Below are 22929 nucleotides of genomic sequence, written 5' to 3'. Positions count from 1 at the left end.
GCTCGGGCAGGGTCGCCTAGGAAACGGGCCAGGGGCGCGCCGACCGAGCCTCCCTATGGCCGCGGTTGTGAGCCAGGCAGGGGCAGAGAGCTGCGAGTGCGAGCGCGCCCCCCCAGATGTTGCGCCCGGTGCGGCTGGCCCGGAAAAAGGTGCCGGAACGCGGTTCCGCCGCGTTCCGGCTGAAAAAAAGCCCTGGTCAAACTCAATTTCATTGAGGGCTGCATCAGCATTGCGGTTGCCCTCAGGGCGCCGGGTGGGTGCGGCCTACTGGGTGGGCATGGATGGAGTGGGTGTGGCCTACTGGGTGGGTGTGGCCAGCTCTACATCATTCACATCAAGGGTGCCTGTGGGGGCCTGGGCAGGAGTGGGATAGATCTGAGGGTCTCTGGCAGAAGGGGTGGGACCAGGGCAAGTGCCAAGGCATGGTCCACTGGAGGAACCTTACTGTTCCTCTCAGGCCATGCTGGGGGGGGGGCTTATGGAGCTAAGACTGAATGCGTTTCAGCATAGATGGCCACCACAAAATTGTACATGGGCTCCTGGCCGGCCTGGGCCAGGGCCAAGGCAGAGGGGGGCGTTCCCTCACTGTTTCCAGGATGGCTTCACGGGCCACATGAAACCACTTTGCGGGCCTCATCTGGCCCCCGGGCCTTGTGTTTGACATGTCTGACATAGATGATTAGGGGGCTGGAGGCTAAAACGTATGACAAATGTTTGTGGGAATTGGGTATGTCTAGCTTAGTGAAAAGGATTAGGGGTGGTGACATGATAGCAGTATTCCAATATTTGATGGGCTGCCACAGAGAAGAAGGGGTCAACCTATTTTCCAAAGCATCAGAAGGCAAATAATAGATGGAAACTAATCAAGAAGAAAACCAGCCTAGAACTAAGGACTTGTGAAAACAACTAACCAGGGAAAAGGCTTGCCTTCAGAAGTTGTGGATGCTCCATCACTGGAGGCTTTTAAGTAGAGATTGGATATTCCATTGTCTGGAATGGTATATGTCCCCTACTTGAGCAGGAGCTTGGACTAAAGACCTCAAAGGTCTCTTCCAACTCTTATTCTTTGAGAGAAGTGCTGCCAACCTCTCCCCCTCCCCGTCTTTTCCTGGACACAGAGAAGGAGGGAGGGAAGGAGGTGAGGAAAACAGGAAGAAAGTAAGGGAAGGAAGAAAGGAGATGGGAATGAAAAGGAGAGAGTCAGGGAAGAAGGGGAGGGAGGGAGGAAGGAAAGAAAGACAATGAAGGAAGGAAAGTAAGAAAGGGAGAGAAGGGAGGGAGGAAGGAAGGAAGGAGGGAAGGAAGGAAGGAAGGAAGGAAGGAAGGAAGGAAGGAAGGATATTGGAATAAGAGGGAGGGAGGGAAGGTCTGAGGGAAATCCTGCCTTGGCACTTGGCCACCAGCAACCCTGTTGCCCTTTTGCCATCCCCTGGTGGTCTCCCATCCTACTGCTAAGGATGGTTTGGTTACAAAGCCAGGTTTCCTCGCATGGAGAGGGAGTGGGCCTCCCTCTGACCCACGCACTTTGTCCTCCTGCACCCACCATGAGCAACCTGGCCAAGGAGAGTGAGCACAGCAGCAGCAGCATTGAGGAGGAGGTAAGTGCAGCTGGGCACCCCCTCAGGGAAGTGCAGCTAGGCTAGGCAGGACTGTGGGGTCCTGGTGCCGTGGGGGCTCAAGGGCCGGGCTGGGTGCTTGACCTCCACTGCCCAGGGCAGTCCATGCCACTGTCCAGGGGCCCCTTGTACAGCCTGAGGCTCAGTGAGGCTCCTTCAGTGGACCAAGTCCTGGTGCTCGCCCCGGAGCTAGAGTTCCACCAGATTTGGAAGGAATCTGAGGGTTGCTTGCATACAATCTACATACAGTCTACAGCCATATATTGTTAGATAATGATGGAAGTACAGAATATTGAACAAGAAAACAGATAAGCACAATACTGAGTGCAAAATACAAAATCTTTTGGATGCATATTCTTCTGTTCTAGTTAATGATGGCTTAAGGGAATGTGACACACAAAGTGGGATTTGTAGTAGTAGAAAAATAAACATGGATATAAATTACTTAAATGTGCTCTTCCTTCCTTCACTGTATCCTTACTAAAATGATCAAATGAAGATATTCAGCACCTGCTCTTGATTTAAACCTCGCTTTAAGAATTTTGCCACTGCACCCCACAATATACTTTTGTAGTATAAATCATCATAGCTACTCTCAACTTTAGTCAGTTTTGCCATCATGTGGGTCAATCTTTTTTCAGTTTTGTTCACAATAAAAGTAACCATATGCTGTATGTTTTAATAACTCTCACACTCCGAGATATTCCTGGATTTATTATAGTAATATTCCTAATTTTGACGCCTTATAACAAACATACATAAGAATTTTTCAAATAACTAATTCGATTGCTTATATTTGTAACTTAAAGCTAATCTATTTTAAATTTTTACTGAGTTATTTTGAATACACATAAAAAGAATGCATTTTCCAAATTGCATCAAATAAAAACAAAACAAAACAAAACAAAGCAAACCCTTTTTATAGGCACATGAGGTTTCTTCTATTCTTTCTTCTTTACTTTAAATACTTTCATTAATTCTAAACAAGAAATTTTCCTACTAGGATAGCCCATTATAGTTGTAAATACCTCAGAGATAAGGGTCAAAGAAAAATTATGCCAAAACATTTTTAAGGATTGCAACTATATATCAGATATAAATTTGATTAAAATGAATTTCTCACCCTCAGCAACGTTACGATGGGTGGACTTCAGCTCCCAGAAATCCCCAGCAAAGCCTGTGTGGCTGGGGAATTCTGGGAGTTAAAAGTCTCCGATCTTAACGCTGCGTTAAAGGATGATAGCTGTGAAAAATGTATCGGATTATTTCGGGATCCTCTTCCGCCGTCCTCTTCCCCTAATTTGACATAGAACCCTGTAAATCAGGGGTTCTCAACCTTGGCAACTTTAAGACTTGTGGACTTCAATTCCCAGAATTCCTCAGCCAGCTTTGCTGGCTGAAGGAATTCTGGGAATTGAAGTCCACAAGTCTTAAAGTTGCCAAGGTTGAGAATCCCTGCTGTAAATACATCTCTGTTTCTTTCGTATTGTCGCCCAATGCAAAATGTTTTCCAGATTAAAAAAAAAACGTCGGAGGTGTGATACCTCCGGGGCTCTCCCAGGGCTTCTTCCACAGCCTTGTGTGAAGGGCTATTCTGCCGTTTGCTGTAACAGAAGCGTATCCATGTTTAATGTACATACGAGTATGCAATATGCGCTATACTTTATCTAAATGACATTCTGTGCCAAGAAACATCTGCCTTTGAATGGGATTACTTATTTTGCTGACTTTAGAAAAAGCACAGATATTAAAACAAAACAATCGCGCGGTTTTCGGTGTGGTTCAACGATGATCTCTTTTAAGCTGAGGTAAAGATCAAAGTAACAACTAAAATTAGGATCCAGAAGAAGAAGAAGAGCGGACGTATGGACTGGCTCGTTGGTCTAGGGGTATGATTCTCGCTTAGGGTGCGAGAGGTCCCGGGTTCAAATCCCGGACGAGCCCTACTTTTTATCATTTCTATTAATACATGGTTGTTTTTAAAAACACATATTAATATTTTACAGAAAGCTATGCTTTCGCTTCACTCCAGGACTTTAGAAAACGTAGCAGGGTTTATTCTCACCAACTGCAATTGCAGTTCGTTCGCCAGCGACGCTCAACGTGAGTCACTATAGAACCAGGGATAGGCAACCTTGGCTCTTTTATGACTCGTGGACTTCAACTCCCAGAATTCCTGAGCCAGCTATGCTGGCTCAGGGATTCTGGGAGTTGAAGTCCACGAGTCATAAAAGAGCCAAGGTTGCCTACCCCTGCTTATAGACCATTTCTTCTTTTTATTATTGATTGTTCTACAATTCATGCTACAATTTTAAGAAAAAGGAAACCTATTCCTTTCCCCTTGTTTACTCCGGTGCTTTCCTACCACATAAAATAATAAATTGTGATACTGAATACTAAAAAGGTTTCATCGAAAAGGACAGAATGTAAACGCAATCGGTCCTTTCGGCAGTTCGTACAAACGAGAAAATGTAAATTAAGCTATGCGGAATTTCAAACGTAGCTCTGGTATCCTGTCAATCCGTTCTTCTCGACGTTGGGGAGATTATTTATTTGCATCTTGGTGTCTGATCCTTGATTAACTTGCTTTGATGAAGGATTCTGTAAAACGTTTAAAAAAAGGCCTCATTCCCCTCAAAATACGAAGGAAACCAAATCCAGTTCCTCCGACCACGGGCTCGTCCGGGATTTGAACCCGGGACCTCTCGCACCCGAAGCGAGAATCATACCCCTAGACCAACGAGCCGCTCTCAGCAAAACCCTCCTCGGCTCGCTTCTTCACTTTTATCCCGCCCCTATGATACTGCGCAATCTCCCGAGGGTTGGCGCCTTTACTAATGCGGCGCTCGTTCTGTTGGAAAATGGCGTTTAACTTCGCTTCTCGCCTACTTAAAAGATCTGCCGTTAGTCCCTCCCTCCCTCACGGAGAATATTTTCCCTTTAAACTCAGTCCCTGAAGAGAAGACGCTTTAGCCTGCTCGGAGGAAGACTGTACCACTCCGCTCTTGAGGAGGAGGGGGATTTACTTCCTTCTTTCTTTCTTCATAAGCCCTTTTTGACGTTGTATGTACGGTAGTGAATGCGGAGTGCGAATCTGTTCGTTTCTAATGAAACGATAAGCTTTATGAAGTTTATTTCGGCCAGGCGTTTTCGATTCCTCTCCTCTCCAACCGACTACCCTCTTCTTTCTAAATAAATAATAAAGTTTACAAGTTACTTTGTCGGTAGGGCTCCTGTGCCTCTCTAACAGGCATGACAATAAGTAAAAGATCCTGAAAAAAATCTTCATTGGCTTCTGGCTTTTTGCGGAGTTTTCTAAGATAAAGTACAGGAGGGCTGCAGAGAGGAGGGACTGGTTAGACCAGTGTTTCTCAACCTTGACAACTTCAAGCTGTGTGGACTTCAACTCCCAGAATTCCCCAGCCAGCTATGCTGGCTGGGGAATTCTGGGAGTTGAAGTCCACACAGCTTGAAGTTGTCAAGGTTGAGAAACACTGGGTTAGACACATGCACCTGAGAGGGTGGAATATAACGCCTAACATGCATCATTTAGTTTTTTTCAGACCACAAGATGCATTTAAAATAGCATTTCATCCATTTATTCTGAACGTAGACTGTTCTCCCCCCCCCCCCCAGAAATCTCTATTTTCATTGATTTCCATGGTCTATAAAACGTATATGATAGGGTCCGTATCTGGTCAGCACAAATCTGCACAATTCCAGTGGACAAATCCCGACATCCGTTAGGCCAACTCCAGTGGGCCTACCATATGCACAGGAAGGTGATTGTCATAGACGTGTTTTTTTTACTCTGATCTCTAGCAAATCTCCGCTTTTACTCAGAACTCTTCCTCAGCGTTCCCCAATAGCATGTTTTCCAGATAGCTTGAACCAACTTCAATAAATGCTAGCTGAGCTGTATTTTCTGAGAATTATTGTCTAACATCTTTGGAGCACACAATTGTTGGTGATGCATTGATCTCCTTGAGAAAATGGTAGTTTTCTTCCATCTCATTGGATATAGTAGTTTCTGTCCCATCATAGCTTTTAACATAAACATACATTTTTCGGTAATCAATAAGAAGTGATGGTTTGAAATGCCATGCCTTTTCACATGTGCAGGCAATTATCTCACTAGTTATCATATATAAAAAATGATGTTCCATAACTTTTTTCCAACTATCCATCACTCTCAAGAAGAAAAGTTCTAATTTCCGTTGAATGTTTTATTTATTTAAATTGTATACTGCCTGTATTTTTTTTTAGAAATAATTCAAGGCATATCCAACACTTCCTCCTGTTTCTCCATAACAACCTTGTGAGGTGTTAATCTTTAAAATCCTCTGAATTAGTTGAATCTAATTTTTTAAAGCGTTTTTTCACATTTCACCCTTTTTGTTGTTCACATTTCCAACATAAATGTAAAGTACATTTATACATTTTAGATAATACTTCTGGAGTCATATTGCATATCCATGGTATGCCATTTTATAAAAATTCTCTTTAAGATTAGAACAGTGTAAATCTCATTCCTTTCAACTACATATTTTCCCATGTTTCCATCTGTATGTTATAACCAACATTTTTAGTTGACTTTATCATGCTTTCCTTAACTTGTTTTTCTGTTTCAACTTTCAGTAACAATTTATAAATTTAGTAATCACGTGTTCATCATTTGTACACAATTCTGTTTCAAAATCACTCTTACAATTTCAGTACTATAAATTCTTTAAATCTGATGACTAAATAAAGTCATTATCAACCATGTCCCTCTACCATCAGTAGAGACCTGGACTAGAAACTAGGAGAATCTTTGTTCTAATCCTGGCTGAAGCATGAACTCATCTGGGTGACTTTGGGTCAGTCACTCACTCTCAGTCCAACTCACCTCACAGGATGGTTGTGGGAAAAATAGGAGGAGGAAGGAATATTAGGTGCGTTAAGTATATTCATCACCTTGAGTTATTTACAGAATAAAAAAGGCAGGGTAAAAATCGAATGAATGAATAAATGAATGAATGAATAAAATATTTCCAACACAAATGAAATGTCAATGTATAAATAGTCAGAGTCATGTATACTTACTGCATCACCATTCCTACATTAAAAACAATGTGTTTCTCCTTTACATTACTATCAAGTGAAAATACACAATTCATGTGCATGTATTTGTGAATCATGTCTCAATAAACAATGCTATTTAATAGATTTTATGTGACAATAAAACTATGGTTGTCAGATCTTTAAGGATGTTCCTGATAACAGAATGCTTTCCAGTAAGAGGAAGTATTAAATAAGTGAATATATTGAAAAAACATGGCTCAATAGTGGCACCAATTAAAGGACAGATTTAAATTCTTTTACTTCCCTCTATGTTTCTAAAGTGTCCTCGTTCTCTTTATATAGTATGTCAGAAATTTAAGATGCTATGAAAATGCTCAGTGCTTCAGGTATTGGTGAGCTAATCTCAAAAAAGATACAAAATGAGATCACTGTAATAACAAAATTTCAGTATTATATCATGGGACCTCCAGATAGTTTTCCAACTAACCTTTTCCAAATGTTTTAACAATTACATTCTTTCTGGATTTAGCATGTGAATCAAGGCTACCCTACTATGATAGCTTGTCTAAGTCTTCATATAAATGTCCTGGTTTTTGCAGCGAATCAAGAATAGGTCATTTTTTTTAACTTTAATCCAGGACATGCAATGGGAAACCTAAACTTTTTTAATAACTGAGATGGTTTAGCAAAACAAATACAAAAATCTCTGCAGTGTTCTTCAGGTTCATGATTTAGCCAAGGTATAGCTAGCAATGCATCCATTATGAAAATCCAAGAAAAAAAAGAACCCAATCATTCCTCCACAGCTATTGTTCCCCAAAAGCAATGATTGAAACAATAGATGATCAACATGGGATGCATCTTTGCTCTATGGGGAAGGGACAAAAAGCAAAACAATTTCCGGGTGAAAGTGTTAGCTGTCTGGATCAAATAATAAATGAATGCACAATAGCTTTGAAGTTTAACAAACACATTTTACACAAATCATAATTGCATAAGAAAATTCATTTCTCAGAATGACATGATCCATACATTACATAAATATTTATATAACATTTCTATTATCCTTGACAATCAGAAAGCAATACATACCAGTTTAATTGTACAGTCAATGAGAATCTATTATCTCGTTCATACCTATTTGAGAAATTCACGAAATTAAACTGTCCATTTGATATAAATGGGTATCTTTAATTACAAAACTTTTTCTTTAATATATCATATTATTTCTTTAACAATATGGTTATTTTTGAAACTACTTCATATTTCTGCTTTGAAGATAGCTTTTGGGAAGAGATGACAGTCTAACAGTGTGCTGTCTTCTGAGATCAGCACCATGCACTGTGATGATACTGAAACTTTAGTCACTTAGTAGTCATTCTGTTTTTTAGGAGTCATCTGCAAATCACAGTTTGGAAAAATTATTTCTTAGATTATGCTGCTTGCTGCAGTACCTGATTTTCTCTCTATTCAGAAAATGATGCTATGCTCGCCTTAGATCACTGAGATGCAGAATTATTCTACAGTTGACCAGCACAATATGCAAAATAACACTGCAGCGAACCATGTTCACTTGTCTGTGATACCTATGATGTATAAGCAATATTTGCAGACCTAGGCATAATTCCTTCCAAATAGCTACACTTAACAGTATTCATACTGATAGTTATATGCTTTCATTCTTCAGTCACGTCAAGCAGAACTGTGTGAAGTTCAGCAATGCATAGGTGAACAGCTTGTTTTTCCCTAATTTATTGATTATATGTTTTCTCCGCATTTGATATTTCAGCCATTATTTCTTACAGATCTCATGTTTGACTAGCAGTTGCATTTCTAAAACAGTCTATATAATGGGGCATGATCCAGTGCTTCCTATTTTTATTTTTATTTCTATTCTATTCCTATTTCCTAAAATAATTGGAGATGTCTACTTAAGCAATCACTATAACTGACTTCTTAAAGGGAAGAACAGACTTTGCAAGATGTAAGTTATTTTGACAAGTGAGACTGAAAGATGTTATTGCTTCAGTCAATTCAGTACGTAATACATTTTTAAAAAGACAACAGGAAGATCTCTCATTTACATTATAAATAACTCTTCCTTTTTTAAAAATATGAACAATGACCAAGGGAATTAGATAAATAGCACAAGAGGCTCAAACGTAATGTAACATTCATGTATAAAAATATCCTCAAATTTAATACACACATCATGTCGAGCTACAGTTTCACTCTTCTTTGCTAAATAAGTCATATAACTGAATATGCACATGTTAAACCCTAAGCCATGGCCTATTTATCACAATGGCTTAGCAATCATGTGGCCGAATCCATTATAACTGTTTTGCTGAATCCAGTCATAGCTTTCTCCCATGTTTAATTGCAAACTCAGAAAAACTCAAAAGATATGAAATGTTGTAGGAAATCAGTTTGGGGCGGGTTTTGTTTTTTTGTTTTTGCTTTATCACATATACAAATTATTCCACAGCCACTAAGAAAACCATTAGGGACTGAGTTTTTGGTGGTTCTGTGCTGATTCTATAATGGCTATGTATGCAGGATAATTATAGCTCATAGGCCAGAAATGGTTTGGAAATGTCAACTTTAATCAGAAAGTATAATTAATATGGATCATAGTCCTTTTCATTAAAAAAACCTCTTAGCAACTGTTGAAATTTAATAGACAACAATCTCCAAAACCTGCTTTTGGCCTGTCCCCAAGTTTGAGAAACTTAAGGAACTTGGTAAGGCTGCTGTTCATCACAGATATTCTTAAGAATTGCCAGAAGAAAGTAACAATTCAGTTTCTTTGGTGTTTTCATTTAAGAAATAGTTTATTTCTTTATAAACTTTTATAAACTAAAAATAGTTTATAAGCAGGTTTTGCAATAGGAACGCTAATAATTGGCTTCTCATTTATCATTTGCTTAGTAATTATATTAGCACCATATCCTGGAGTTCAAAATAGTTTCATATCTGAATCAGGTTGTGAAGTCCCAGTATCCTGTATGCTTGATTCGTGATGTGAATCTTCACTTTCATTTATTTTCCCCTCCCTCTTTTCTTTATAAGTGTTTTCCAGGTCAGAAGCAATGCAGTTCCATGGTGTTCTTTTTGTATCTTCTGCAGTATCAGTATCTGCATTCTTCTCTTTCTCAATGTTCACAGTCGTATTTGGCTTTTCCTCTGAAAGATTCTGGTGTGTCTTATCTTCCTGGCTCTCTTTGAATTTTGTTACTTTTTCTGTATCCACTTCTTTCTCTTTGTTTTCTAAACCACTAGATTGTAGATCTGATGAGGATTTTTCATCAGAAACTTGATGATTTTTCTTCTTATGATGATCTATGCCATCCACAGGGGCAGGTGAGGATTTCATAGTTTTATTCTTGTCCATAAATACTCCTACGTCCTCCTTCTCCTCAGCTTTGGAACCATTTTCCTGAGGTAAAACTGTCCCTTCTAAATCTAGGTCATCTCCATATTCTGACTGTGATTTTCGAAACCTTCTAGATGGCGGTCTGCGTTTTATTGATCCTCGTGTCCTTACCTGAAAGTGGATAAAGCTGTGATTGAAATAAGAACATGACCTAGACCAGATATCACTAAAAACAACCAACAGAACTGCATTAATTCCTTGACTATTAATTATTCTTCATAAGATTAATTTTTGGCATTATCATTTCTTTCACATCGAAGAACATATGATTGTTCCTTAACAAAAGTATTCCAAAAAATTTTCAGTGCCAACTAGCATGTTACAAGTACTTTGGCCAATGTGGTTTTTGTTGTAAGAAATTACATCATCTGAAAATAGCCCCAAGCAAAGCTGGAAAGCTAGCAATAGGAGTTAGGAAGCAAGGTGAACAGAAGAAGAAAGAAAAATCTGTCAGTGTTGCAAGCATATACTGATTCATGTAATGATAGCAAGTTAAAGGAAATTTCAAAGAAATTTCAGTCTCACAATCATATGTACATTAAGCTATATGGGAATTCCACATATTCAAATATAAGGAATGTTGTTCTATCTGGCTGTCATTTGCCTAACAATTAAAAAAAATGATATTCTAACATTTCCTCTTCTTAAAACGGTTCCCAGGACAGAATTCAGGAAGCTACTTTATACTAGAAACATCATATGCACTTCAAGAATACTTTTTTAAAAGATCAAAACTATGCAATGTATTTATTACTATTATAAAATTTAACAAATTAAATTAATATTCCAGTCAAATGAACTTCAATTTTTTCTTTAAAAATAAAGACTCATTTACTCCAATTAGTTAACTGTTACTTGGTCAAAACTCTTTGTTATCTGTTTGAAAACTGCTACAGCTGTTCATTGACTCATTTTACTTCATATTCATGTTTTGATGGTACTACATCTTGAGACACCTCCAGCCCCCTTGACTTCTTCCTTTCCTTTTTTCATCTTTAAATTGCCAATATTATGGTGACCAGTCTATACCTTACCTTATTATAAAACTGAAGATGAGTGCCTTCTGGTGGTTGATCAAAACTAACTGGACATTCATCAGGACTACTTGAATGAGTGTGTGGGCTGACAGGGGTGACTGGTGCACTGTTAAAGGGAGACATCATTGCCTTCAGTCCAGGGCTTTTAGGAGAAGCTCCTGGCAGCATAGACGTTGGAACAAATGCCAAATTGGCCTGTAAAGAAAATGAGTGAATCATAAATAAGTATTTTCACTTTCTTCTCAATATTTGAAATTTTGTCTTAATTTTAGTCATTTTATGTATTGTTGAAGTCAATTGGTTTATGGAGCACACTTAATATGAGCGAAACAGTGAGATTCCTAAATGCTTAATAAGGATATCTGCCAAGGAATGACATACTGTACTGTATATCTTTTTTTCTGGAATAATTGTAGCACCTCTGCCAGCATTCATTAAGAAATAAAAAAATATATTCAAAGATGAGCATGGAACTTCAAAACTGGTATCAGCTTTATTTTGTGGGGAGGGATTAATCATGTTTACTTCCTGAATAAAATAAGCAAATTTTTAAAAAATAAGAGCCAAAAATATTTCAGCAAAGGCTCTGTAGAAAATATAAAATAGTATCCAACTTTGTGGGACAAAAAAAAAATAGGAAAGGGGGAAGTGGAAGAAAAAAGATGTAGTCTATGGAGTTAAGATATTATTATTATCTTTTATGTCTGAATTGCTAAGGAATTATTGGAGACCCTCTGTAGTTTCCTATTAAAGGATAGGAAATAATTAGTGGTGGAGATGGGCTGAAGGGTATTATCAGATATTCAATTATGGAAGGACAACCCTCTCCCCTAGTAAATAAAATGACATACACAAAAACCAAAGAAAACCTAAACCAGGGTTCTGAGCAGCCAAGAACACTGGATATAAGACTATTCAAAACATCCTAAAGAGATGCGTCCTAAAGCACATTTACACAGCACATATATTGTCCCATATCCAGACAACAGAGAGTAGCTTTCAAAACAGCTGTGTGAGCCTTATAAAAAAGGAAGCTGTTTCACAATGTCCTCTTTTGAATGCAAGCCTAGGTGGAACTTAAGAGTGGGGGCAGCAACTTGAGGATAGAGATATAATTGATTGAATAGGTCTAGAAGGGAAGAGCCAATAGTTCACGGGATATGGCAATCTGATGTAACATTGTGATGGACTCCTCTTCTATAGTTATTGACCAAACACAGTTGTGAGGTAAAAACTATAATATCCACACACAAGACAGTAACCCTCTTTCACCCCCAAATTAATAACAAATTATGATGGGAGAACCCTCAACATTCTTGGAGCAGAGATGAGAAGCACTTGTACATAGTTAGTGTTACCAAGAAGCCTCCTGAAATATAAGACAAGAGCAGATAAAGAGGCTAGAGAAATGGAGGAACATGACGCAAACATCCAAACCTATATAAAAAAAGAGTTCTTATTCTCTTGAGTTTCAGAATAAATTGCAATTCCATAATCTTTGTCCCTGTTCATATTGTTGGAGCAGCAGCAGCCAAACCTCAGAGACCAAGGAAGACGACAATATTGTCTGTCCAAAGGGAAGGTTATTATTATTATTATTATTATTATTATTATTATTATTATTATTATTATTATTAATAATAATAATAATAATAATAATAATAATAATAGTAATAGTAAAGTTAGAAGGGACCTTGGAGGTCATCTAGTCCAACCCCCTGCTCAGGCAGGAAACCCTATACCATTTCAGACAAATGGCTGTCCAGTCTCTTTTTAAAAACCTCCAGTGTTGGAGCATTCACCGCTTCTGGAGGCAGGTTGTTCCACTGGTTAATTGTTCTAACTGTCAGGAAGTTTTTCCTTAGTTCTAGGTTGCTTCTCTCCTTGATTAGTTTCCATCTGTTGCTTCTTGTCCTGCCCTCAGGCGCTTTGGAAAATAGCTTGACTCCCTCTTCTCTCTGGCAGCCCCTGAGATATTGGAATACTGCTATCATGTCCCCCCTCATCCTTCTCTTCATTAAACTAGACATACCCAATTCCAGCAGCCTTTCCTTATATGCTTTAGCCTCCAGTCCCCTAATCATCTTTGTTGCTCTTTTCTGTACTCTTTCTAGAGTCTCAACATCTAGCCTCTGTCTTGAAGAACGGGGAGTAGTGGGGGTAGTGATTAGAGACTCCTTGCTGAGAAGGCACAATCTGTTGGCTGAATAATGCACCAAGAAAAACATGCTGCCTTCCTAGCACACACATTTAGGGTGTGATGAAAAGTTTTAGAAGACTGAACACCTGTTGACACATTCCTTTTCTGTTGATTTACGTGGGAACAAATTACCCAGTTAAACATGCAATGGAGGGGCAGCAAAGGATTATGAAGAGTTGGACAGGAAAGTGAAAAAGCCGGGGTCCAGATGGTATTTTTTCACTCCTTCCTGTTGAAGGATATGACTTGGGAAGATGGAAGAATACGAGAAAGAACAACTAACAACACAGATGATCCAATAGGAACTATTTGGATTACGAGATAATTGGTTGTATTTCCAAGATAAACAATTTCTGCAAAAGGTTTTTGCATCTCACAAGAACTGTATATGCATTTCAGATTTTAGAATATCCAGTTTTAATAAACTTTTCCAAGTGCTTTAATAAACTTTTCCAAGTCAAAGAGAATACAGGAGAATTGATTGAGTGATTATGTAACATCAAATTATTGTTGAGTCTTAGCAACTACATCTTCTCATGATGATCTATCCTTAGCCTGCTGTTTTAGATTTTGCAGGAGAGTTAGGAACTTCTAAAAAATAAGATACTGGAAATACAGACAACACCATTCTAAGATGAGAAAAAAAAATAGGGGATAGTTTAAGAAATAATTGTGAATGCATAATGAATTTTGATGGAGCTGAGAGTTAAAAAGGATATGTTTACAAAATGTCAATTGGGATATGATAGCTAAACAGGCATCCAGTAAGCAGTTATTATCTGTGTAAAGAAAGTCCAAAAGGAACTTAGGTTTGCAAGGGATACTAAAAATTATTTTGCCAAGAAAAATGAAGAAAGGGGAAGAAGAGGAGCTACTGCTTGGGGAAATTGGTAGAATAGTAACAAATTTTGGATTTTACTTCAATTTTCTGTACAAAGGAGAACTATGTGTAAATGGATCTAAGTAGGACAACTAACAGACAAAATGGCTTGTAGTCAGTTTACAAAAATAGCCACCTGATTATAATGAATAAGTTTAACTTTCCAGGACCCAGACTAATTACATCCAAGAGTGTTGAAGGATCTTGTAGGTATTATTTTGGAGCTTCAACTGTAAATCCTTGACATTATGGAGGACAAACAGAGGACTTAAAAAAGATGAATGTCTTTTATATCTTTATATGAGAGTCAAAAAGACCCAGGCAAACCTCTGAAACACATTATCAAACAGTTGGCTTGTGAGCATTTAGAGCAGAGGTGTCAAACTCGCAACGTCAAATGACATGTCCTGACATATCGCAACTTTTTTTTTGCCGTTGCCGGCAATGGGGTGGGTGCGGTTTCGGCATGATACATCCAGCCTGGGGGCCAGTAGTTTGACACCCCTGATTTATTTTAAAGAATAATGCCAACATGTGTTTATCAGGAACAAGTCATGTAAAGCCATGATTTTTTTTAATGGAATGACCAGTTTAATTGTTCACAGGTTAACTCTGAGTTGAGCCAGGCATTTAATAAGTCTCTCATGAGTTTCTAGGACAAGGTAATAAAAAGTGGAATTGACTAGACTACCATTAGATGGTAGAGCAAAAAGCAAACCTTTCAGTCCTTTCAGAAATCACTGCTGATAATACTGTAATCACAAGAGGGAGCTCTTGTGCTTAAGATATGTATTTCACTAACCAAGGTATCTAGTGGTGACAATGTCAACAAATAATTTGGGGAAGAGCAAAGGTGGAGAATAGCTGCCTTTCCAAAACATTTGAATATAGACATTATTCTTGTGTGTGGCTCAAACCTTATAGATTTTCTAGCATCTCAGCCAAGAAAATATATCAACAGTGACTTGATATCAAAGAAAGGGTGAATATGGCCATAATATCAGCAGTTTTAATTCTCTATATTCATGATTGTCTAGATAGAAACTACTCTTAAATTCTCTATTTCCAGAATTGTGAGATAATTCTAATATAAATTGTAACAGCATACCATGACAGTAATAGAGTTGGAAGGGACCTTGGAGGTAATCTAGTCCAACCCCCTGCTCACGCAGGAGACCTATACTATTTCTGACAAATGGCTTTCCAGTCTCTTCTTAAAAGCCTCCAGTGTTGCGGCACCCACAACTTCTGAAGGTTCCACTGGGTGATTGTTCTCACTGTTAGGAATTTTCTCCTTAGTTCTAGGTTGCTTCTCTCCTTGATTAGTTTCCATCCAATAATCTATAATGATCATAGGAAAAAAATACAGAACTTATGGATGGGATAGGACATTAACAATTTATTTTATTTTCTCTTTGTGTGCAGTGGGGGATGAGGGGATTTTTTCTTGCTGCTCAGTTTCTCTTTCCTTCTGCCCCTAGACAATCTTTAGTACCCTCTTCCTACTACCTATTTGTATCACTTGTTTAGCATCTCACCACTTCTCAACTTCAGCCATCAGGGCATCTGCCAGATAGGGAGCAAGAAGCCAACTTGGCAAGCAGGACTGGGCAATCAATCAATTATTCTTAGAAATGTCAGAGGGGAGAGGAACCCCCCCCCAAACCCATGACTAGCTGATTGAAGCCCCAAAGGGATGCCCTTGGGACTTTGAAGCTCCATCCCTTTGCGGCTTCAATCAGCTAGTCATGCTGACCATTTTGGTTTTTTGCCCCTCCCCATCTGACACTTCTAATAATACTAACATGCACCCATGATTCTAACTAATGAAACAAATCCTGGTTTTCAAAATTGCTGGCATGTTAACTTTTCACCATTGCAGTTAACGATAGGCTTTTAAATGCAACAGAGAATTGGTTGTAGACCATTTGAATTTTCATCTATTATAACAGGGTCATCAGTCTTGAGCAGTTATTGATGATTCTTACTCCACTTTTAAAACTGTGTTCATCTCCTTCCAATCTAGTTGAACATAGCTGAACAAATGCAGGGAGAGAATATACAGTCTTTTCCAATGACTTGTAGCTAGTCATTTCATCATGTTGGACATTGGCATTTCTACTGCATAGAATTTCAATATACTCCTTCCATCTTGACTGGCATCCTTTAGTAAATCAGTTCAAAGTTGGAGCCTTTTTCTGAGTTTGGAAATCTTTGGAAGACCTTGTTTGTTTTTCTGAGTTTATTTCTCTCTTTGATGTCTTTATGGATATCATTCTAATACTGCTACTTAACAAATCTGTGAAATTACTTAACTTTCTTCCTAAGAACTTTGTCTTTCTTGGCTTTCCCTTTTCTTCTCCTTTTGGCAATATCCACTATTTGATTTGAAATCCAGTTTGCTTTGGCAGTCTTTTTTTACATTCATCCTTACTGTAACACTTTAATTTCATGCCTCATTCCTCCTTCTTATAGTTCCCTATCTATAGAGTTCAAGGCCTCAAAGTGGTTCTAAATGAAAATGATGGTATATATTGAAAATCTTATTATGGAAACTTATTGGCTTTGGTCTTCCACTTTAGATTTACTTGAAAGTTTAAAATGAGCAATTTGTAATATTTTTCACTGTCAGCACATAGCCATATTTTTGTTGTTGTAATGGAGCACTTCCACCTTTTTAAACCAATAATATAATCAATACGATTATTGTGTACTCCACCTAGTTACACCCATTTATATAAACATCAAAAGAAAAAGTTGAGAAACTGGTAAATTGCCCTCCTATTTAATTTTATATAGCCCAACTACATTTTTGCTTCTTGCTTTTCCAGCTTTTGCATTCCAACTACAAGCAGGACATCTTACTTGCATATTCTGATAATTTCAGATTGAATTTAACCATAAAACTCAACAATCCTCTCTTCTGCATCAGTAGTTGGAGCTAAACTTGAATAATCATCATATTAAAGGGCTGTCCATAAAATTTAATTGATATTACTCTGTATTTCTCTGTATTGTATCCAAGCACTGTGGATTTTTTTTTATCCCGAGTAGCAGTAAACATTATGATATTCTGAAAGAAGGTATCTAATTTCACTCCCATGTGAATGAAGTGATGCCCAAGATGTCAATGTGTAGACAATGTGTTTCATTTTCATTGTGTTGTTGAGCTTTCCTGTATTCATGCTTCTGACATTCCATAGTGTCACTATAGGTCTGTCTTTGCAGCTTTGGATTTGTTTTGCCCGCAGGACAACATCAGCAACTAGAAGTTCCAAATGTTTTAACTACCAATGTCTTAAAAACACCAAGAGAAGAGCAATAATGCAATCAGATCTTACCTGCATTTTTTCAATGAGAGGAGAACTTTTGGGCCTTATCCTTATAGGCCGAGAAGCATTTGAGGATGGTTTCTGTAAAAAGAAAAGTAAGAAACTGAGTTGGTTGAAAGAGACACCTTTTGTTACTTTCTAAAAAATCTTTGGTGTTTAATTATTACATTTTCTTTATTATTAAATGCAAAAAGTCTTTAGGAAAAAGCTTGTTAACAATATGGCGTATTTCTAAGGAGCCCTCCTTGGGAAGGACTATATTCCACAAAAGAAAGATGTACATGAATTAGATATAAATATAGTCATAATAAATGATACAATAGACAGGTTTGTAGGGTCTTATCAGGGCCGGTACTGTCATATTCATGCTAGACATTCTGACGTCACACTGGAGATAAATTGAAGGGATTCAGAAATTAGAGAAGCAACTAATCTAAGAGGATGGGAATTCCTATTGCCACCATTGCTAGGTCGCCCTTCTCCAATTTTTATTGGCTTTCTATCTGGGATGAAATGAGACCTGGGAAATGGTTGATGGTTGAGCTCCTTTTGGAGGGGGGGATTTCTTTTTATGTCAGTCTTTGGGCCTCCAGAGTCCTTTGAGTTGAGTGATCTCTGTGAATTGATAAAATAAACAAATAGCAATGCAGAGATTACTCCTTGACTATAACTTGTAACGCAACATCTGGATGTTGCTAGTGCTGCCACTGTGGAGAGGTATAATGTTATTCAGATGGCAGGGTCACTGAATAGAAATGTACTACTTAAATCACAACAATCTTCTCCAATTATAGCATTCTTCGGATGTCTAGATTGCAACTCATATGTTTCTCAGCACTGGCCAAGGGAGGCTTGTGCTTTCTGGAAATTGATATCCACACATTTGGAGAATACCTAGATTGGTTCTAAGCCAGCGGTTCTCAACCCATGGGTCGCGACCCCATTTGGGGTCGATCGACCATTTCACGGGGGTCACCAAGCAAGGCTGTCCGCCATTTTTTCCCCTTTTCCGGCGGGTGCCTTACCTCCCTTGGGCTGGGCCAGCTGGTGGTCGGCCTGCTCCGTCTCTGCCGCTTGCCAGCTACACCTTGACCGGCGCAGAGGGCAGAACCACGCATGCGCAGGGGGCAGAACCATGCTCCCGGGCAGGGAAAGTCCTCGAATTACGACCGGTTGGGTAGTTCTCGACTTACGACCGGTTTAGTCCTCGACTTACGACTGGTTTAGTCCTCGACTTATGACCAGTTTAGTCCTCGACTTACGACCGGTTGGGGGTCGCATTAAAAAGGTTGAGAACCACTGTTCTAAGCCATCACTGACACCGCTGCCATAGATTTATAGCTTTTAATACATCTTTTAGTACAGTGTAATGCAGTTGTTCAAGTAATCTACTAGAAACTAGATTAATCTCCCAGCATAATTAATGGAAGCGGACGTAGAAAGGGCTAAACAAGGAGTCACCAGGAGATTGGATATTATTAAAAAATATATGTCATATGATTTGAGGTGATTTGAAATGAAGAAATGTTATAAAGAATGTTTTAGAAGATTGCATATCAAAAATGAAATTGAAGTGGGCAGTATAATTGTTGCCATTTAATAAAAATTGGATAAAAAGCAAGTAAGAGATGAACTGAGAGTACTGAAAATGATAAGATGTAAATGATAGGAAGTAAATGATGCAAGTGGAGAAATGTTAAATTTAAGGCTACTATGGCTATGTAACTTTTTAATGTATGCGTGAAGACTGTATCTGCACGTGGCAATTGGAAGACTATTATTAATCCCAAAAAGGAAATGTATGAAGAAAGAATGTAAAACTACCTTGTTTACCTTGAAAGGGAACATTATAATGAATATATATTGTATATGTGGAATAAGAAGCAGACATGTGAGCCCTGAAGTCCTGGAATTAATTGGACTAACTCTTGACAAATTTAGATATCTGTAAGAAATATCTGCTTATTTTTGTCATTACTTCTACCCTCTATTTGTTTCAACTCTTCCTATCAGCCACATAGACATTATCTATTTCATGGGAAATCAGTGCTTTCATCTTGTCTGTCCTACTATCAAATTATCTTACTCCAATGATTCAATGTTAATTTTTTAAAAAATATCTATGTACTCATACCTGCCTTGTTTGGGAAGATATAAGCTATATTTTGGAGATATTTGCTTTTGGATTCTACATCCGTGTTGATCTTCAACTAGAAACATGTAAAATTATCTAAAAAGACTGATGTTAATTTTAGTAGTAACAATATACGATCAATCTAATAGACATATATGGCAAATGATAAATATGCCTGCTTTTGTCTACATGGATTATGCATCTGCTGGAAGCCCAATTCTTCCTGGGACATGATAACCAATAGGGTGGTTTCTTTTAGTAACATGCCGGTGTATTTATACAACTTAGTTGACAGATGTTTCACATCAGGAGGCAAGCAAGAACTCTGTAGTAACAGAACTTGGTGATTGTCTATGGAGATTCTCAGTCATCCAGGCTGTGATTGTCCCAAAGGTGCTTTTTCAAGAGGCAACTGGTTTTTCTTTGTTTTTCCTTGTTTTTCTTTGAAGATGTTTCACTTCTCATCCAAGAAGCTTCTTCAGTTCTGACTGGATGGTGGGGAATGGAAGGATTTATATTCCTTGCAGAAAGCTGGTCATTTGCATTCTTTTAATGAGTTGTTGAGGCCACTTGGAGATTTATCTGTGTCCTCAGGGTTACCTGAGTGTGCAAATGGGTTGGAGCCTTGTTGGAACTGCTGAAAGGACTGTGTTGTAGCCTGGAGATAGCTGTTGTCCTATCCTTCCCCCTCTATTGAGAGAGGGCTATTTAATTTTGACATAGATGACCTCTTTGATCCCTCTTTCAAACCAGTGGTTCTCTCTGTCCAAAATGTGGACTTTGTTGTCTTCAAAAGAGTGGCCTTTGTCTTTTAAATGCCTTTTAAAAAAGTCTTTCTTCAGAGTTGAAGAATCTTTTTGGATGAGAAGCAAAACATCTTCAAAGACAAACAAGAGAGTCCAGTTGCCTCTTGAAAAAGCACCTTTGGGACAACCATGATCTGGATGACTGAGAATCTCCAAGGACCTTTAGCTATGCACTTTGGGATGAACACCCTTCAAATGATGCTGGACTATGAATAGATTTCCCAAAAAATTGCAGACTACAGGAACCATTTGCGCTTCAATTTGAGATGCAGGTAACACAGACTCATCCTCAACAGCCTGCGCCTGTGTTCAACAGTGAAGGGACACAGGGCAGAAAACATCCTGCAGATAGCACAGCTCCAAATTCTCAATGAAAGAATAAGACAGATTAATTTTACAATTGAGATTTTGAAAGACAGAGTGGAACACAAACTCCAAGAGCTGAAATCACTTCTACCAACAGAAGTATTGGAACAGATCACAGAATTTACAAAGAAACACAACTAGCACGACACAGCAAGAGCAATTTTTCTACCCTACAGCTTAGGCAATTTTTCTACCCTACAGCTTAGGCAGAAAAAAAACACACAAAACAGAAGAACCAACCCAGATGGAAAGTGACATGTCTCAGAAAACTGACCGATGGGTGAGAAATCTGTCTGACAGAGAGCTTACCCGAACAGAAAATAATGTTTTAGCCAAAGGACTGAATTTTGCAGTAACACCAGAACAGTTACCAATTGTAGCTCTTCACAGCCACAGAGTCAGCCATCAGGAACAATAAACTGGCAGAACCAGAGGCAGAACAAGTACGGATGAAGGCATTTGCAGCCCTCGCCAGTGCCAAAACTCCCCCTTCCCACCTTATAATTCAAGAAAGGATAGCAGTGATATCCCTAGGAAGAGACCCAAACATCACCATCCTGCCAGCTGATAAAGGAAGATGCACAGTCATCCTGAACACAGGTGACTACAAGGCCAAAGTGAACAGTCTTCTGAAGGACACTGCCATGTATGAAGAGATCCCACCAGCAGTTACAAGTAAAAGGTCGTTGATTTCTTGCAACAACTACTGAAGGACAATGCCATCAACAAGCCACAATACTACCATCTTTACTCAGGGGAAGCCACACCATGCATATATGGACTCCCCAAAAACCACAGAGAGGGAATTCCACTCAGACCAATTGTCAGCAGCATTAACTCTGTCACCTACAGCATTGCAAAACATCTAACCACCTTATTAGCTCCTCTAGTTGGCAACACCACCTATCAAATCAACAGTTCACAGGACTTTGCCAGCAAGGTTTGAAAACTAAAACTGGACTCAGATGAGACCATGGTTTCCTTTGATGTGACTTCCCTCTTCACCTGCATTCCAACAACTGAAGCTGTCACAGTAGTGGAGAAACGACTGCTACAAGACAGCACTTTAGGTGACATAACCAACCTCAGGCCACATATGTGCCATGCTGGACCTCTGCCTGACCACTACCTATTTTAAATACAATGAAGGTTTCTACAGACAAAAACACGGCTGTGCCATGGGTTCACCTGTGTCCCCCATTGTGGCCAATCTCTACATGGAAGAGGTAGAAACCAAAGCCCTAAACTCCTTCAAAGGAACTCCACCCAGTGGACAATACTTGGGTCAAGATCTAAACACAGGAAGTGGAAGTGTTCACCAAACATATCAACTCTGTGGACAGATACATCAAATTCACGAGGGAAGATATTAAGGAAAATAGTCTAGCCTTCCTGGACATTACAGAAGACAGAAGCCTTAACATTGAAGTTTACAGAAAACTCGCACAGATCAATATTTACATTTTGATTCTCACCACTTACTGGAGCACAAAATGGGAGTTATCAGAACCCTTCACCACCGAGTTGAAGACCTGCCTAACAGCAAATATGGGAAAGAAAAAAAATTAAAACACATCAAGGAAGCCCTCAGAACATGTAGCTATCCCTAGTGGGCCTTCATCAAATCCCAAACTGTACAGCCATCTCTCAACAGAGGGGGAGGGATATGACATCATCTATCTCCAGGCTACAACACAGTCTTTTCAGCAGTTGAAAAGATGACCCTGATGACACAGATAAACCTTCAAGTGGGGCCTCAATGACTCTCTAAAAAAATGCAAATGACCAGCTATCTGCAAAAAATATAAATCCTGCCATTCTCCACCATCCAGACAGAGCTGAAGAAGCTTCCTGCATGATGCTGGATGCTGGTTAGATGGGTGGGAGTGGGGTTTGATGTGCGTGAGTGTACATACAGCGCTGGGAGACGGTTGCTCCCAGTGCGGATGTTGAAAGCACGGGAAGCACTGTTCGTTTGACCTGCATGCCAAAGGTTCCTCACAGTAAAACGTGATACTGCCTGTGAATTGATAGACTCTGCGTCTTTCTTGCCAGGGG

General features: G+C 39.0%; 1 protein-coding gene and 2 non-coding genes across 3 annotated transcripts in view; 1 reads left to right on the top strand and 2 right to left on the bottom strand.

Moving 5' to 3' along the window:
• The first annotated feature begins 3488 nt into the window (after nt 1–3488).
• TRNAP-AGG lies at nt 3489–3560 on the top strand. Its single transcript has one exon. It is a non-coding gene; the product is annotated as a tRNA-Pro (tRNA).
• A 730-nt stretch (nt 3561–4290) lies between these two features.
• On the bottom strand, nt 4291–4362 carry TRNAP-CGG. Its single transcript has one exon. It is a non-coding gene; the product is annotated as a tRNA-Pro (tRNA).
• A 3287-nt stretch (nt 4363–7649) lies between these two features.
• RCSD1 (RCSD domain containing 1) overlaps nt 7650–22929 on the bottom strand; it is a 31453-nt gene continuing 16173 nt past the window's right edge. The window contains exons 4-6 of the mRNA XM_015827420.1: nt 17575–17646; nt 11151–11348; nt 7650–10227 (exon numbers count right to left, since the gene is read on the bottom strand). Coding sequence (XP_015682906.1) covers nt 9640–10227; nt 11151–11348; nt 17575–17646 — 858 coding nt within the window. The 3' untranslated portion in view covers nt 7650–9639. The remainder of the gene's footprint in view (nt 10228–11150; nt 11349–17574; nt 17647–22929) is intronic.

Source organism: Protobothrops mucrosquamatus, unplaced genomic scaffold (assembly GCF_001527695.2).
Source record: "Protobothrops mucrosquamatus isolate PMUCROS unplaced genomic scaffold, P.Mucros_1.0 scaffold3680, whole genome shotgun sequence".
In the NCBI taxonomy this organism is placed as follows: domain Eukaryota; kingdom Metazoa; phylum Chordata; class Lepidosauria; order Squamata; family Viperidae; genus Protobothrops; species Protobothrops mucrosquamatus.
The sequence above is the reverse complement of the archived record's forward strand: the minus strand, read 5'-3'. Positions and strand labels throughout refer to the sequence as shown.